The sequence below is a fragment of the Cibotium barometz genome, chromosome 12 (genome assembly GCF_041138505.1).
Source record: "Cibotium barometz isolate CiBa-2024 chromosome 12, ASM4113850v1, whole genome shotgun sequence".
NCBI lineage: Eukaryota > Viridiplantae > Streptophyta > Polypodiopsida > Cyatheales > Cibotiaceae > Cibotium > Cibotium barometz.
In genome coordinates this window covers 48,311,154-48,329,213 of record NC_141057.1, presented here as the reverse complement: position 1 = coordinate 48,329,213, position 18,060 = coordinate 48,311,154, and the positions used below count along the sequence as shown (strand labels likewise).

Sequence of the window (18,060 nt, the reverse complement as noted above, 5' to 3'; positions counted from 1 at the left end):
TCCATCGTCACTGGGAGTCCAGGGGCTGCCAAGTGAGGGGGTCCCAGCTGAGATCCGGTCAATCAAAAAGGCCTTCCAAGGCCCACCACCAGGCAGAAGGCCTCTGACGATGAACTTGCCAAGTAGGGCTCTGCTGCTCTGCATAGCTGGGTCAATGATGCCGAATCCTCCACGTGTCTGAGGCTAAGTAATCCCCTCCAGATCACCTTGGCCTGAGCCAGCCAGTCGTTGGGCCTGACCCACGGGAAGTTATGGATAAGTCTTCATACCTGACCCAGGCATGCTTTGGAAAACTCCCAGCAAGAAATGATGTGCCACATGGTGGCCAAGGGCACATGGTTGGCCATGATCACGTGGCTGACGAGGGAGAGGAGGGCGGTGCTCCAATACAAAAGCTTGTGTTGAATGTTCAGAAGAAGGGGAGCTAGCTGCGGCTCGACTGAGATGTCAATCCCAACCCGACACCCGAGGTATCTGGCCGGAGTTCCCTTGAGGATCTCAATTGGGCACCAAGCCAGGTTGGATGAAGATCCTACCCAAAAACCACACTTGTGCCCGTTGGTCTGAGCTCTGGAGGCTAAGCAGAAAGTCTCCATGGCGGCGAGGGCAACACTCTAAAGGTTCCCCTCCTTTCCTGAGAAGTAAGCGGCTATGTCAGCTGCCAACTCCAAGTCAAGTAGCTCCTCCTGGGATCTGATGGGGAGGCAGAGACCTTGGGGTCCTGTCTCCTGTGTTGAGAGAAAGCTGCTTATTGCCTGTGCCACAAAGAGGAAGGGGAAAGGGGCAAGGGGGCATAACATGTTTGTGTGCCCAAAGACACAAGAATGCAAGGGCCAGCAGCAAGACCAGGAGAACAAGACATATCATGATGCTGGTGGTGGATCAGGGTCACAAATTGAAAGCCAGCAGTAGCCAGGATGGGAGTGAAGTGGGGGATGTTGGGAGGAGGATGAGCACCAGGAAGAGAAGGCTGAGGAGGAAGGTCTAAGAAAAACAGAAGAGCTCGAATTCTGGGAGCTGATGACCATATGTGGAGAAGCACGTAGCCAGAGGACTGATTTGTGTGCAGTTGCTAGAAGATCACGCCACTTCCTGTTGTATGCATCTCAGCAAATTTGCCAGGCTCGAGCTTCTGATGAACTCCTGAATTCTAAATGAGGTTTATCACTGACGTAAATCAACATCATGAAACTAGATGATGAAGGTTTCTGGGTTGGTTAGGGTCACTCCTCACTCCGTGTGTTCTTTGTCATTATTGTCGTCCTTACATCATCCATGGTGAGGCTCCTGATATCTTGTTGAGGGCTTTCTCCAGTTGTCTTCTCCCCCCCTTGCAGCGTAGATCATTATCGTAGTCCTTTCAATCCTCCATGGTGAGGCTCCTGATATCTTGTTGAGGGCTTTCTCCAGTTGTCTTCTCTCCCCCTTGCAGTGTAGATATAACTAAGTGGGTGCACATCTTTGCTGAATGATTGTTTTCTTCACTTTTTCTTAAGTTTTTTTTTTTAAAAAAAAAATCTACTTATAAGAAAATAATTCAGTAAATAAAGTAAAATTAACGTATCTATTCCTATTTGGAGTAACTAATATGCTTGATGTTGCAACAGTGACTTTGTTGTGGAGGAGAGTAGCAACTTCAAGAAATACTGCAATGATATCTTGCAACATCATCGATAAGTAAGGTCAACTTCAACAAATACATCACCGATATCTTCCAATATTATATTGCCAATTGGTTGGGTCCTTGGGTAGTTGGAATGCCTATGTTAATGAGGAGGTAGGGTTCTTATGCTGGCATGTAACTTTTAGAGGGTTCCTCCTGCATCTATGCTTATGATACCAAATACCTTTGTGCCTTTGCGGTCGATAGTTACTAAAGCAGGCTCAAGTTTATAACAACTTGATAATATTTTCCATGATATAAAAGGTGTGGCGAATTTGATAGCATGCACGCCACCCCCCCCCCCCCCCCCCCCCCCCCCCCCACACACACACACGATTGCAAAATCTAGATTGGTTTCTATGGTTGTAATTATTGAAGGCTTGAGGCATCTACAGGTTTTGGTATTTGAAATAGCTCTTGAATGTATTTTAGAATCTTTTGAACAGGACACGAAGAGTATGAAAATTAAATGCTAGCTTAGAGGTTTTTGAAATGTGGGACTTTGATGTCTTCCTTGAGCTAAGGAAAGTTTAAACTATTCAGACTGAAATTTTAATGAGACATCTTTGCGTTGTATATCTTGCATCTAAAAAGTGATTTGATGCTCATCGATTCAATGTATTAATGCTTATTTCCAAAGACATTGGAGATCTGGTCTTGGGAAGATGAAACCGAGGTTTCTAGTTATTTACTACACCTCATTTCTTTCTTCCTTGCTTGTGTAGGGCATGCAAAACAAGTGCACTCCTTGTCATGTTCTTAACGGACTAGTACCAGTAGCATGGAGGTCATGGAGGTGTCTATTTAATAAATATGTTGGCAACTTTTGCTTTAGCACATGATTGACATTGTGCCACATTTGGCATTTTGTGCCATTTGCTCTTTGTAGACATAAATGACTATAGTTGTTTTTTGTACTTGTGCTCAACTTTGTGGTACTTTTGTACCCCATGTTGTACAGAGTGTTACATATGTTGTACAAAACTTCTATATAAAATTTGAAGTTTTTGTTTGTATTAGATCTTATTCAATAGCCCTTATGACTCAACGTTTACACACCATATCTTTGTAACTGGCATATATTTTGTGTACACAAATGTTTTCAATATCCCAAATTTGACAGTTGTTAGAAAAAGAATAACGTACTTGACATACCTTATCTTGATCGATGCTTTTTGTGCTCGTATTAAACATGCAGTATATGTATTGTACTACCACTTTGGTTAGTACATTCATTCATTCTCTCTCTCTCTCTCTCTCTCTCTCTCTCTCTCTCTCTCTCTCTCGTGTTTTAGGGTTCTAGGTTGCATTTTAGGGTTCCAGCATCATGCCTACCCTGCATTTTAGGGTTTCTACTTGTGTTTCGCTTGCACTTTAGGGTCAAGCTTTGCAGTTTAGGGTTCTTGAACCATGGTTGCCTTGTGTTGTAAGGTTTCTACTTGCATTTTAGGGTTCTATTGTAGTTTAGGGTTTCTTTTTTTGCTTTTTAGGGTTCAACTCCTCTCTCTCTCTCTCTCTCTCTCTCTCTCTCTCTCTCTCTCTCTCCCCCCTTGTTTTTCTTGATCAAGGTTCTTGGTTTGCTTGATGTTCTTGATCTTGGGACTTGGGTTTTTTCCTTCCATTTTCTCTCTTCATCACTTAAAGAAAATGCCTACAGTTGTAGAGCTTGAAAGATACATCAAGCATATAGAAGATAACAAGAAAAAATACCTCGCACATGGGCCAAGCCTTGAATAACATGAAAAAACAATTGAAGGCAGAGATGCATGGCATGCAGAGGCTGCAACATTGAGGAAAACAATTGAAATCTTGAGGACTGAATTAGATGGAAAGAACATCCAGATTAGATAGCTTTTTTCTCCATTTTCTCTCTTCCCCACTCTAAGAAAGGCCTCATCAATGATAGATTGAGAGTGAAAATGTGGTCTAATGTTGAGAAAGATCTCCTAAATCCGCTCCCCTTGGCTTGTTGCCTTGGTCTCTCTACATGCTTATTGATTTCTAACTCCAGGATTGAACCAAAGACTTTGGCTAAGGTATGCCCAGTGTATCGGATCCTTGCTTGTTCCCTTTAAAGCCATTATGATGCGATGGTTGGTGGTGTAAAAGCAAACTCGGATTTGCTAATCGGAATTATAGTGTTGGTGGCCCAAGATAAGGGAAGACCATCGCATATGGCAATGTTGAATAGTTTAGCTAGGTGGAATGCCAAGGTGTCACATGTATGTATAATGTGCTCAGCTTGAAAATCATCATGGTCTTTGGCCTTCCTGTTTTAAGCTTATGTATGGCCCTATGGTGACATTGGCCACATAGAAGAGAGTGGAAGGGTGCTGAGGTGTCGCATGCATGTTTTTAAGCTTATGTATGGCCCTATAGTGACATTGGTCATAAAGAAGAGAAAGGATCTGGTTGGTGGGGATATCTGAGATGTAAGAGTCTTTTTGCATATACATGCCATGTAGTTGGGTCTAGAGTCTTTTTGCATATACATGCCATGTAGTTGGGTCTATGATGGGAGTGGGAGACCTCTTATCCTCCAGCATCTTCCATGCCTTAGAACTATCTGCACTTGGAAACAATCTATAAACCTCCTCCTTCCATTTCGCAAAGAAAGCCCTCTTCTTGGGCGGTGTAAACTGTTGAGAATTTCCTTGTGCTTGGCATGGTGTCATGATGATTCTCCGTGCTTGATCTTGACAGAGTTGCAAGCAGTAGGCTTGACATTCTTCATCATACCGACTGGTTTGGGGTATGGATCCAATCTAGGCTTGATGTTGTTGGTGGCTAGTGCAAGGGTACATGGCTTGGGTTGACTCATGGAGGATAGATGAGAGTTGAGTGGTGATCACAGTTAGTGGGGTAGTGTGTAGGTTAATACATGAGAGATGGCGCCATATGTGATCCCCATATATGCAGTCTAAGTCATGGTGGAAGTGGACCTTTGCCTAGAAAGAGGTTGGAGTGGGGCAGGGTACTGAATAGGGCAGTCCTGAAGTTGTGAAAGGAAGGTATGTGTGGTCAGCCCCAATGGGGGAGGCCGTATAATAAAGTATTTTATGTGGTGAAGGACGAGGATCCAATGAAGTAGTCCAATGTACTACTACCTCCTCCATGCGGGAAATATGTGAATCCTCTAGAATGGAACCATCTAGACATGACATTGTAAATGATCAAGTTATGTGCTGCACCCATATCTAGTAAGGTTCTAGCCACTGGTGTGAATCTCATGCCCTTTGTCTTGTTGGTCCCCATTTGAATGGAGTCAAGCTCATTCAATGATGGTTGGGTCCTGATTAAAATCATATGGGGCTGAGATTGGAAGCTATGTGTTCGTGCATTGAAGCCTCCCACCAATACGCTATCTCCCTTTGTAGAAAAATCTGCAATGTCATTGTAAAGTGGCATGTACAGGGAAGAGTCTTGTGAGGGGAATCTTGATGTGTTTGGTGGGAAGTAGCATACAGCAATGTATAAGCTCCACGTTTCTAGAAAGCTAAGCTTGACCCACATGAATCTACCTTCCTCATCCCTTTTCACTATTGTAACCATATGGTTGAGATGGTCTCTAAACAGTACTGCCACTCCCCTTGAATGCTCGAACCCCTCTTTATCAGTTCTGGTTTCAGCTCTATATGTAGACTCCCATTGACCACCAAAAGACTTCCATGTGCTCTTTCCCATGTGCTACTTGTAGGGAGGTTAAGTCATATGTACAGATCTTTGTTCCTTGAAAGAGAGGTCTCTTCCTCAAAAAAATGCTTCTAGATTCTCGATCTGCCGCCTCTTGGAATTTCAGAATTAGTGGGCATTCCGTATTCTTGTCCTACTCTCCATGCATCTTTGAAGGGTGTCCCCACATTCTCGAGCTATTTTCATACCACCAAACCATCATATCCGTAGATGATGTGCCCTCCGGGATGACTCCTACCCTAATATGTAAATCCCTAGCCTTCCTCCTTTGTTCCTCATCCAAGGTGGCATTCACTTTGTTCCTCATCCAAGGTGACATTCATTCTCTCTTGGGTACTGATTGTTGGTGGCTTCTGCTTTTCGGCGATCTCTATCCACACTTTTTCGTTACCTCCAAATCAGACTTAGCTTTCTTGGTGATTTCTGCCCATGCGAGTATATCCAGTTTCTCCTTCTCTCGTGTCTCTTGGATGTCTTCAACTTTTGCTTGGACCTCCTATGTTTGCATGAGGAATTGGGTTTGTAAATCCACCACTTTGAAATTGCAACTTTCCTCTTGTTGATTGAGCTTTGTTTCAAGCTCTCTAATGCCATCAAGTTCAATCCTCGGGGCTTCGACCGTTTCCCTCAATGTTGCAACCATTGCATGCAATGCATCTCTGCCTTCCTTAAATTGTTTTTTCGTGCTATTCAAGGCTTGGTTCCATATGTTTTCTTTCCTATGGGAGGTACTCTTTTTCCTTTTTATCTTCTATATGCTTTGATGTAGCTGTCAAGCTCTGTAACTAGAGCTTGTTGTCCTAGTAGATATCATATGGGGGGGTCCTCACATTATATGAGTCTGTGACAGAGAGAGTGCGGGCACCTAGATAGAGGTATGATAGAGCAGATTAGGAGCACCATTGGGGTGAAGCATGTCTACTCGCTATCACCCACCCTCTTTGGCCTCTACATCGACAAGATAAAGAGCTTCATTGACAGGCTATGAGGGGTTGGATTTGCACTAGCTGATACACTAATACCTATTTGCCTTTATGCGCCGATGATGTTGTCTTGATTTCAGATTCAAAGGAAGGGCTACAAAGGCATTTGGAGCAAGACCTCATGGTGAACCTAGGGAAAACAAAGTCATGATATTTTCAACACCTCCGGGGCAACATAAAAAATAAATACTCTTACATATGGCGGAGGGGAGGTGGAGATAGTCTCATCAAACCTATACTTAGGTATTACCTTCTTGGGGGACCAAGAGAGGCCAATAACACATACACGTATGCTTTGAGGCCAATAACACTACACATATGACTTGGGAGCATGCAACCTTAAGTCTCTTTAGCATGAGGCCAGTAACACATATATGTATGACTTGAGGGCATGCAACGTTGTCTAGGTTGGCGAGATAATGTTCCAAGCACATTTCTAAGAACCCAGCACAAAACTATGGCTTTTTGATACTTTGGTCACTCTTGCACTGTCTTATGGTATAGCCTTTTGGGGACCAGACTTAGGGTAGAAAGATTGGCAAAGCTTGGAGAGGATATATATTTTGATGCTCTCTAGGATGATCCGGAGCAAGGCATCCATAGAACACGAGATTGTTAGGGCAGAGTTTGGGGCTGTATATTAGATGCTCTCTTTTAAATAGTGTAGATATATACACGAGGTAGTGGTCACCTTTCCCATATTAGCCTGGGAGTCATCGTAGAGGTTGGAAGAAGACGGTGCAAAATGGTCATGGTATGATCGGGTTAAGAGCTACTTTGCCTCACATTCCTTGAACATTGATGACTTGCCACCTTTCTATTGTAGCTTAACCCTCCCCCATGGATAGATCAATCGCCTCATTTGTGGAGATTGGATTATGAGATAGATAAAGAGGCAGATACCACTGCTTATTCAGGGGTGTTTAGGCCCAGTCTCTAGGAGCATGGACTCTAAAGAACAATGATGTCTAGGCCTATTTCTCTTGGGGATGTGTCAACACCAAGATAGGCTATGGCAAGCACATAGACTAAGAGAAGACACGTCATAGAGAATCCTCATAGAGTACTTTACCTATACACCACATGAGGTCACTAGACGGTGTGCCCATGAGCATGAGGATGTTTAGCCCAGGTACACCCGATGCCTTATCATGATCACATATGTTGAGATGTCAAGCTCAACACGAGTTAACACTCTTATGATATACCTGGGTGACCGTTTCTGCCACTTGCATCACTGGCATGTTTGGTAGGATGCTAACATGGTAGATCTTTGCCAGTGATTCTACAGTTGGACTATACCAGCTACTAGTCCACCATTGAGTTATGGCATACTTATCTTGCCAGCTCACTCACTTAGCGTGTTCACATTATGGACTGTATGTACATAGTACTTTAGTACCTATGTTGTATTTTCCTTTTCTTTTGGTAGAACTCTTTTGTCGAGAAGAAGAAGAAGAAAACTTTTCAGTCTCTCATCTTGTGTGTTCTCTTCTAGGGTTTGTGTGAGTGTGTGTGCTTGCAAGAGCTCAAGCTCTCTTCCTCCCTGCATCTTTTCAACACACCCACAGGAGTTACTATTAGGAGGACTTGTAAAATCCAACGTACACGGTTTGGCCTCAACCATAGAGGAGAGGTCCTTCTTTGCAACTCCAAATCTGAAATCTACTTTAACATTAGAACCATTCTCCCCTAGCAGTGGATGTATCCTATCTTATGGATGTGGATATGGATAGTAATGGCACACCAATGCTGACATGGATATGGATGTGGATATATGGATATGGACGTAGATGTGGATAGTAATGGCACACCAATGCTGAAATGATGTATGTAGTAAAGCCCAAGGATCTTGGGCCTTGGGCTTGAGATAGACAAGTTTTCTTTTATCCATTTCATTTCATCTGTTACCCGTTTTTGTAACACAACTTTTTGTCTTTTTGTCTCATAGACCTTTGTGGTCTTTTAAAATATTACTTATGTTATATCTACCTTTAGCACTCCGTGTGTATGTGTGCACTCTTCTTTGTCTATGGTCCATGAGCTCTTCTTTATGGCTTGTGATTCCTACTAGTGGTGGTACTCAGCTTATCCAAATGGGTGGTTAAGTCAATATGAGAGTTGTTCCCAGTCAATGCAAAACATTTTGGGACTAGGAGCTCTTCTTTGTTGACTTTGCTACATAGTGGGTGTATCCATCTTGTCATATCTCCCTTTAGCACTCTGTGTGTGTGTGCACTCTTCTTTGTCTCTACGGTCCATTAGGTCTTCTTTGTGGGTTATGATCCCTAGTAGTGGTGTGCTCGTCTTACCCATATGGGGGGTGAAGTCAGTATGTCCATCTTGTCTAGATGGAGCATTAATAAGTAAATAGGAGGAGTCTCAACCAATGAAAAAATCAATTATTTTCATTTTAACATATCTACTTTGACAAGACAATCATTTACCTTGTGCAAACTTCAGTAGTCTATGGATAATAACTTGCATTATAGGGCACTGGGAGAAGGTTCTATAGTAGGTGATGTGGTTGTTACTCCTTTTTCTATATGCTCTTTGTAATCCCCTCCCTATCTTACTTATTTTACATTGTAATGGCCAAAGGCCCCCACTGTTTTAATGAAGCCGGCCATATACGGCTTGTATATGTAATGAGGACATGTTTTGGGCACCCTACAAGTGTTGGTGGTCGGGCAAGCCCACTTGTATGTAAGTGACTTATGGGAGTCTATAAAGACACTTTTCATAATATAATCTACAGCTGAGCTCAATCTTGGGAGCACATTCCTTCTTATATACCTTGTTCCTTTCCTAATTCTTGCATGCTTCCATGTTTATGTTTGTATTAGCTATGGAGTCTTGTTGAGTTGCTTGCTTACATGTGTGAGAGTGCTTGAGTGTGTGTATGCATTTGAGGTAAAGCTTGCTTGGTTCTTGCTTGTGATTTAACTAGATGTAGAGTGTGTGTGTGTGTGTGTGTGTGTGTGTGAGAGAGAGAGAGAGAGAGAGAGAGAGAGAGAGAGAGAGAGAGAGAGAGAGAGAGATGGTGTGAGAGAAGAGAGGCTTCTTGCTAGCTTCTCCCTCATCTCTCAAAAGGAGAGAAGATCTACTCAAAAGAGCTAAACCAACAAAAATTATATCCACAAACCCATCATGCCTCAAGGGGGAAGAACAATACTTGTAAAATGTGGATGTCTTGAAGCCAACCGAGGAATTCTTCTCTACCTAGAAGGATCTGATGAAAATACCAAGCTCTAGTACAAACAACCTCAGAACGTTATAATGAATACAAAGGGATGTTAAAGCTCAAGTTTAATACCAATTCTTACTCCGTGGAAGGAGTCTTTATGTTATGACTATAGGTACAATGGTAGAAGAGATCGTCCTTGGAAGGGGATGGATTGCCAAACATGACTTCAGCATAAATTACTAGACCATGAGGTCAACCACAGTCACAACCATAGCAGCAATCAAGCCAGCATAAAAAATGATGAGTGTGCTTCTCTCACTAATGGAGAACTAAGATAGATCTCTACCGAGATCTAGAAGTTATTAAAATTACTATAAGGAAGTCCCATTGAGCTAGTAAATGCAATCATCTATAAACTCGAAATCTTATCCAATCAACTCGCACCACATCTTGTAAAACCAAAGATTAAGGAGTCAAAAGCCCAACCAAAGAAGGAAAACCTTCATCAATAACCAAGGGATGGGTGACCATGTAAATATCACTAATAGCCCAAGGATACTGTCATGTAGGCTGTAATGCCTGTGTGACCGACGACAGACCGGATGGCCATATCCGGGGTTCAGTGGGAGAGGACGCCCATGCGGAGTCATGGGCGGCCAGGCTAGTGCGGACGGCAGGCCACACACTATATAGCCTGGGGGATGAGGGGCAATCCTCATTCTTCCTCTATGGCTGGGTGGTGAGCCAGAGGCCGTCCCCTCTCGTGGTAACACTCGTAGCGGCGTTACGGATATCTAACACTGGTATCAGAGCATGGTTCGAGGGGATCGTGAGAGTCCGCGCGCGAACGGCGGACCGGAGCCCACTCGATGGTTTTCATCCACAATCTTCTCACCCTTATCTCCACAAGGGAATGTGTGGAGGGAGGGGGGCCAAGATTTTTTGAAGGGAAGAACTCTTTCTCTCTCTCTCTCACTCTCTCTCCCCGTCACACACAGGAAGCAGCATTGCAGGCATTTTTCTCGTGGATCAGAGCATCCCGGAAGCATCCTTGTAGAGGCCCGCAACGCACAACAATTCGACAGGCGACCGTAAAGGGGGGTGACTATTATTCTCTCTCCACCACTGCTCATTTTTATTAGCATTTTTTTAAAGTAATTTCCGAGTTCTCGCATTATTTTTTGCAAGAATTAAAAATGTCTGCTAGGCGTAGTGTGTCCCCACCGCCTTCTACTTCTCTAGGTTTTTCCAGTCTCTTGTCATCGGTCGCGGGTTTGACCCCGACCGAATTGTCAGGCCGTACACGCCCGACCGTTGTTCGGTCCGGAGCGCGCTTATCGATCACTCGTGATCCGCCCAGCGCCTCCTCGTCTATTGACCCCGTCTTAGGACCCAGCGAGCCCGCAGCGGCCGCATTGGCTGATGACCCCTTTCTGGCCGCCGATGAGCCAGAGGACATGAATACTGACGTCGCCGAGGGGACCGAGGAGGACCTCTTGGATTATGACAACGACGACTATGACCTATTGGACCCTGCTGATGTCCTGACAGAGACGGAGCTCTCTAGTGGACTGTTTAAATATCTTAATGCCAAATTGAACACTATGGGTAAAGTCCAGGCTGATTTAGTCACGATGCTACAGAGCATCTCCACACGGTTAGATGCACTGACAGCCGCCTCGGCTAGTACTCCGACTCCTCGTGGTAGCCGAGCTCCTACAGCACGGGTGAGCGTAGCCTCGCCAGTGGGGTTGCAGGAGTACAGGCCGATGTGCCTGTGGGGCCGTCCGTAGAGCGACAGCTTCGTCGTTGTTAAAAGACTTAAAGCCGCCTAGTTTTGGTGGCGAGGAAAAGGAGAGAAACAAGGACTCAGTCAATATGTTTCTAGCGAAGTGGTCAGATTTGCACGCGCTGCGACAACAGCCTAGCCGTATACAGCCCGCAGAGGCTAGCCTCTCATTAACTGGCAAAGCGTACAAGTGGTGGATGAGTTTGACAACTCGCCCTGCCACTTGGACGGAATTTGAAACAATGTTTCGAAAAGAATTTTTGCCTGTTAATGAGGCAGAGAGAAGCTGGGAGTTATGGGACAAGTGCTCGATGGAGAACAAATCCCTAACTCAGTACATCTCAAACTACAGGGAGATAGTACTCAAGCTAAAGGGAATCGATGCATTCCAGACATTGCGAGGCTTTAAGAGAGGCCTTAAAGATGATTACCTTGAGTACGTAGCACCCCTACAGCCTAAAGACTTAGCAGAGGCAATTCAATATGCACAGATATTCGATGACATCAAGCGCCGTAGTGCGCGTGGTGGTTCTAGTAGGGCCGAGGGTAGTGAAAAGAGGAGGTCAGGCCTCAAAAGAAAAGGGTTCCGCAGTGACAAACAAGGGGATAGGACGGACCAGGAAGGACAGGGTGGTCATTGGACTAAAAAACCGCGACCATCCAGGAAGAAAAGAGACACCGAAAACCAAAAGAAAGAGCAATATATTAAAGCGCGAAAGGAAAATTGCTGCTTTAATTGCAATGAAGTAGGGCACACGAAGGCTGAGTGTCCAAAGCCTAAAGGCAGCACTAGTGGCAACGAGCCCAAAAAAGATGGTAAATCTTCTAGGCAGTTGCATACAGTGCAGAGACTCCCTCTCAGTTCCGCAGAGTTCAGAGAGGTGACAGTGTGTCATTGTGATGAGCATCACGCTTGTTCAGTGACACCAGCGATGTGGCAGCCTACTGTAGGTCCGCATGACATGGTGCGCATGTATGGCACCATAGGTGGCCGTAGAGTCACAGTTTTTATTGATGATGGAGCTAGCCACAACTTTTTGAACTACTCGTTAGTCAAGAAGTTGGGGTTGACTGAAACCCGGAGTGATCATGAGTATACTGTTGGCCTAGCCAACGGATATGACAAAACGGCATGGAATACCATAGTATTGGGGGTCTCATTATCTATGCAAGACTACGAGGCTCCGCTTGACTTTCAGGTCATGCACTTAGCCAGAGCAGACGTATATCTAGGCAGGGAGTGGCTGTATGGCTTGGGCCCTAGTCTAGCTCGGAATTACTTACATAATACGCTATGTTTTGAGCATGGAGGTAGAGTCATCACCCTGCAGGGCGACCGTACTGTCCCTGCCACACCACTTATTTTCTCCATGGAGCTGTGTACAGCGGTCCGCAGAGACCAGATAGCAGAGGTATATGCTTGTTACCCTCTTTTGAATTCTGTTTCCGTAGATGAAACAATAAATGATGTTTGCATAGACAAACAAGAAAAACAAAATAAACCTTGGACGAGACCCACTGTTTGAAAACCCTGTTTGGCATGCATGTGATTCAAACAAGAAAAAATCCAAGGTGAATGAGACATTAAAGAAAAAGTACATAGATACTTTAACGAATTTATTAGAGAAATTTCAAGATGTTTTTCTTGATGATTTACCAGATGGTTTACCACCATCTAGAGAAGTAGACCATGGCATCAAAGTTATGCCAGGATCAAAACCTACAAGCAAACCTGCTTATAGATTAAGCCACTCCGAGGCACAGGAGGTGGAAAAACAATTAACGGAATATTTGAACAAAGGCTTTATTCGGCCTAGTTCAAGTCCGTGGGCATCACCTATTCTTCTGGTAAAGAAGAAAGACGGATCTATGCGGATGTGCATAGACTATAGGGCTCTTAATCAGATAACGACTAAGAACAAGTATCCGATGCCACGCATGGATGAGTTGTTTGATCAACTCTATGGATCGAGATACTTTACAAAAATAGACCTGAGATCTGGGTATCATCAGGTTAGAATAAAAGCAGAAGATGTTGCGAAGACAGCATTTCGGACCCGTTTCGGGCATTTTGAGTTTTTGGTTATGCCATTTGGGCTAACCAATGCTCCGGCGACGTTTATGACGCTAATGGACAGCATTTTACGTCCATATCTGGGAAAATTCGTAGTAGTTTTCCTGGATGATATTCTTGCGTACAGTAAGACACAAAAAGAACACATAGAGCATTTGCGTCTAGTGTTCGAGTTGTTGCGAGAGCACAAACTATTGCAAAGAAAATAAATGTGAATTTTTTGAAACAGAAATTCACTACCTTGGCCATATTATATCCGCCGATGGTATGCGGATGGAGCCAGAAAAGGTAGAGGCTATTCTTAAATGGCCAGCGCCGAAGAATCTCGAGGAACTGCAGATTTTTCTTGGCATGTCGGGGTTCTACCGACAGTATGTGAAGGATTACGCGAAGATCGCAGTCCCGTTGACTGACCAGTTTTTACGGTCAAAAACAAAAAACATTAGTTGGGGGGACACCCAATAGAAGAGCTTTGACAAGCTCAAGGTGACCGTAGCAGCTGCACCTGTTTTGACAATTGTCGATCCAAATGAGCCGTTTGTTTTGAAAACAGACGCTAGTAATGAGGCCATTGGGGCCGTACTAATGCAAAGGGGACGCCCAATTGCATTTGAAAGTAAAAAGTTATATCGTGTGCAGCGTAACTACTCGGCTTACGAGCGAGAGTTACTAGCGATAGTTCATGCACTGAAAAAGTGGAGACACTATTTATATGGTGCTACTTTTGAGGTCCGGACGGACCATGAAAGTCTGAAATGGCTTTCAAGTCAAAATGAACTGAAGGGTAGAAAAGCTCGGTGGGCGGAGATTCTACAGGAGTTTGACCTTCAGATACGTTACCAGAAAGGTAAGTATAACATGGTGGCAGATGCACTTAGTCGCATGCCACAGATTAATGAACTTAGTTTCAGAGTCTTCAAGAATGATTTCTTGGAGTCACTACGTGGTTTATGTGAGCATGATCTCTTTTACAGAGGTCTGGCGCGCTGTACGCGTACGCACTTCTTTACAGACGCGACCACCTCCCTCGTTGGCACGTATTGCTAGTCCGGAGAGACTGGCCGAAGGTGCAACGAGAAGGGAAGCGAGAGTTAGTCCGGAGAGACTAGCCGTGTCTTCTGGGTATAGTTTGGAGCCGGAGAAATCTGACGTAGGCCCTTCATCACCTTTGACTGCCACGGCTTCAAAGGGGAGTGATAAACTTCGTCGGGGGGAGAAATATGCTAATTACTCCATTGACGACGGGTACTTACTCTACAAGGGTAGAATATGTGTACCAACTATTGGTGACTTTCGGGCCCAAATTCTTAAAGAAAGTCATGATAGTCCAAGTGCGGGTCATCCTGGGATTCAGAAGACCTATGCACTAGTAAAAAGACAGTTTTATTGGCCTAGTTTGTTTAGGGACGTCCAGGCTTATGTGCTGAAATGCAGTAAGTGCCAGGTCAATAAACATGAACGTCTTAAGGTTGGAGGACTACTCCATCCGCCGCTGGAGATTCCTCAAGGGAAATGGGAAAGCATTTCCATGGATTTCATTACTGGTTTACCCAAGACGAGTCGAGGGAATGACTCGGTGTGGGTGGTAGTGGACAGGTTAACTAAAATGGCAAAGTTTATTGCCACGAAGAAAACTGTAAAAACGCCAGAGTTGGCAAAACTCTTTATTGAACATCTCTACAAGCTATATGGCCTGCCCGCAGATATAGTGTCGGATAGAGATAGAAAGTTCAATAGTCATTTTTGGAGGGAAGTCTTCAAAAAGTTGGATACTACTCTGAGTATGAGTACGGCAGATCATCCGGAGTCTGATGGTCAAACTGAAAGAGTTAACCAAATTCTAGAGGATATGTTGCGTTCTTATGTTAGTAAGAAGCAATCTAATTGGGAAGAGTACTTGCCCTTATTGGAGTTTGCCTATAACAGCTCCAAACACTCAGCGACTGGATTTACACCATTCATGTTAATGTATGGATTCCAGTCGAGATCTCCGATGGCTGTAGGCCTAGAAAAGGAGAAGATTCAATCTGTCAAGGATTTCCTTGAAGATATGAATGATATGCTCAGAGCCGCACGTGAGAGCATTCGTAGCGCTCAGGATCGCACTAAAACTTATGCGAATAAAGGACGAAGAAAGGTGACCTTTGCAGAAGGTGACTTTGTATTCCTCAAGGTTCCTGCGCAGTCAGAAACCATGAAAACGGGAAAGTGTAATAAACTTTCTCTGAGATATTATGGTCCTTTTAAAATCCTTAAGAAGATTGGGGACGTAGCATATAAACTTGAGTTACCAGAGAGTTCTCAAGTCCATCCTGTCTTCCATGTCAGTAAACTGAAGAAATCAGTTCACGGGTTAGAGAACGCAGTTTCTCCAGAGATTTTGGTGGACTTGATAGAGCCACCAAAGATACCACATGAACCTGAAAAGATTCTACAGTATCGTGATAGACAAACCCGACATAAAGTATACCAGGAGGTACTTGTTAAATGGACAGATAGGGATGAGGAGGTAGCAACCTGGGAACGCCGTAGTGCAATTTCCAAAAGGTTTCCCCAATTTGTTTTCGAGGACGAAAACTCTTCTTAAGGGGGGGTAATGTCATGTAGGCTGTAATGCCTATGACCGACGGCGGCAGACCGGATGGCCATATCCGGGTTCAGTGGGAGAGGATGCCCATGCGGAGTCATGGGCGGCCAGGCTAGTGTGGACGGCAGGCCACACACTATATAGCCTGGGGGATGAGGGGCAATCCTCATTCTTCCTCTATGGCTGGGTGGTGAGCCAGAGGCCGTCCCCTCTCGTGGTAATGCCCGTAGAGCGGCGTTACGGATATCTAACAGATACTATCAAAGGAAGAAGCCAAATCTTGGTGCCAAAGATGCATCCACACAAAAATGCAACCCTACTAGAGCAATGATAGAGAAGTTAACAAAATCATCATCATGCTGAAGGACCTTGCATCAACATGTCACACCAAAGCAAGTATGGATGCCCAAAGCAGAGGGTATAATTAGACAATTGTAAAACTGTATAAAGGCCCCCCCTCTCTCTCATTAGATGTACCATAATTCCTCTAGTTAAGCACATAGTCCCTCAAGAAGCTCTTTCTTATTCCTTCTTTGTCTCTCAACCCTAAACCATAAACCCTCTTTCTCTCTCCCTCTCATCACTCCAACATATCTACCTCTAGCAGCACTGTGACGAACATGAAAGAAGCTTTCACTAAGGTCTTGTCTAAGCTGTCGGTGTGCAAGTCAGGAGAGAGAGAAGATCCTAAACATGAAATATTTAAGTGCATGCAATAGGGTCTAGAAGTGCAAAAGATATGGAACAAACTCAATGAAGATGTTCCGTTTGAAGATGGAGATTTATATCAATGGAATTTGAAATTGAGTAATACAATAGGGATTTGGGGGGCATTTGGATACATCACCGACAACAAAGAAACCATTCTTCAAGAGGAGCTTGGGAAGTTAGTGAAAGAGAAGGACACCTCTTTTAGTAGTGGTGCAAGTAGACCATGTAGTGTTTCCCATTAATTGAATAAAGAAGAATAATTAGGGCAACTAGAATATCTATATGTGTGGATTTTCTATTTTTGGTTAGTTAGAGAACTCTCATTTTATATGGACTTCTTCTTATGAATGGAATGTATTTAGGCTTGGTGAACTTCATTGTGTACATGAATTTCTTTGAGCAAGTATACTATCATTTGTTTTTTTCCCTTCAATTTCAATCCTCTCCTTAAAGTTATAAATTTTCTCTTTCTAGTTAGATAACTCTCTTTTGTATGGAGTTTTTCTTTACTAATGAAAATTTCATTATGTACATGAATTTTTTTGAGCAAGTATGGTATCGTTCATTTTTTTCCTTCAACATCTCTCTTCTCCTTAAAGTTGTGAATTTGAATATGCATATAGAGAGGGAGATAGATAAATAGAGGAGCTTGGGAAGGACACATACTTTAGTAGTTCTAGAAGTAGACCATGTAATCCTGGCTATTAGTTGAATAAAGGAGAGTAATCATGGTAAATAGAATATGTAAATGTGTGGATTTTCTCTTTTTGGTTAGTTAGAGAACTCTCATTTATATGGAGTTTTTCTTAACTAAGGAATGTATTTTCCTTGGAAAACATTATTCATTGTGTACGTGAATTTATTTGAGCAAGTATGGTATCGTTTATTTTTTTCCTTCAATATCTCTCCTCTCCTTGAAGTAATGAATTAGGGATTTTGAATATATAGAGAGGTCGAAAGAGATAGGGAGACTAACCATAATGAAGAGGGAGAGAGACTAAGGAGAAGGAAGAGGGAGAGAGCGAAAGAGGGGGGAGGCAAGAAAGTAAGGGAGAAGGAGGCTAGTTACAAGCGGGAGAGAGATTGGTGGGATCGATCCTTTTTCCCTCTACCTCCCTCTGCCTCTCCCACTCTCTCTATGTACACACACACACACACACACACACACACACACACACACACACACACACACGCACGCACACATATATATATATATATATAGAGAGAGAGAGAGTATAGAGGGACTGCAGAGTAGAGGGAGAGAGAGTGTGTAGAGGGGGAGTGAGAGAGAGAGAGAAAGAGAGCGTAAAGATAGAGAGAGAGTGTAGAGTGGTGTAGAGTGTGTAGAGGAATGAGTGAGAGAGGGAGAAAGA

General features: G+C 43.7%; 1 protein-coding gene across 4 annotated transcripts in view; it reads left to right on the top strand.

The window, feature by feature from the left end:
• The window catches only part of LOC147633519 (BRCA1-A complex subunit BRE-like protein), a 45,011-nt gene extending 42,329 nt beyond the window's left edge, over positions 1-2,682 (top strand). Inside the window, exons 13-14 of one of the 4 annotated variants that reach the window (XR_015267136.1) lie at positions 1,608-1,777; positions 2,389-2,520. Coding sequence is in view for 3 of the 4 variants with exons in the window: in XM_086806608.1 (XP_086662734.1) it covers positions 1,608-1,677 (70 nt within the window). In the remaining variant the exon portion in view is untranslated. Of the gene's footprint in view, positions 1-1,607; positions 2,075-2,388 lie in introns of those variants that run through there. The other 3 variants (XM_086806608.1, XM_086806607.1, XM_086806609.1) reach the window with 3 other exon arrangements.
• Positions 2,683-18,060: the final 15,378 nt, after the last annotated feature.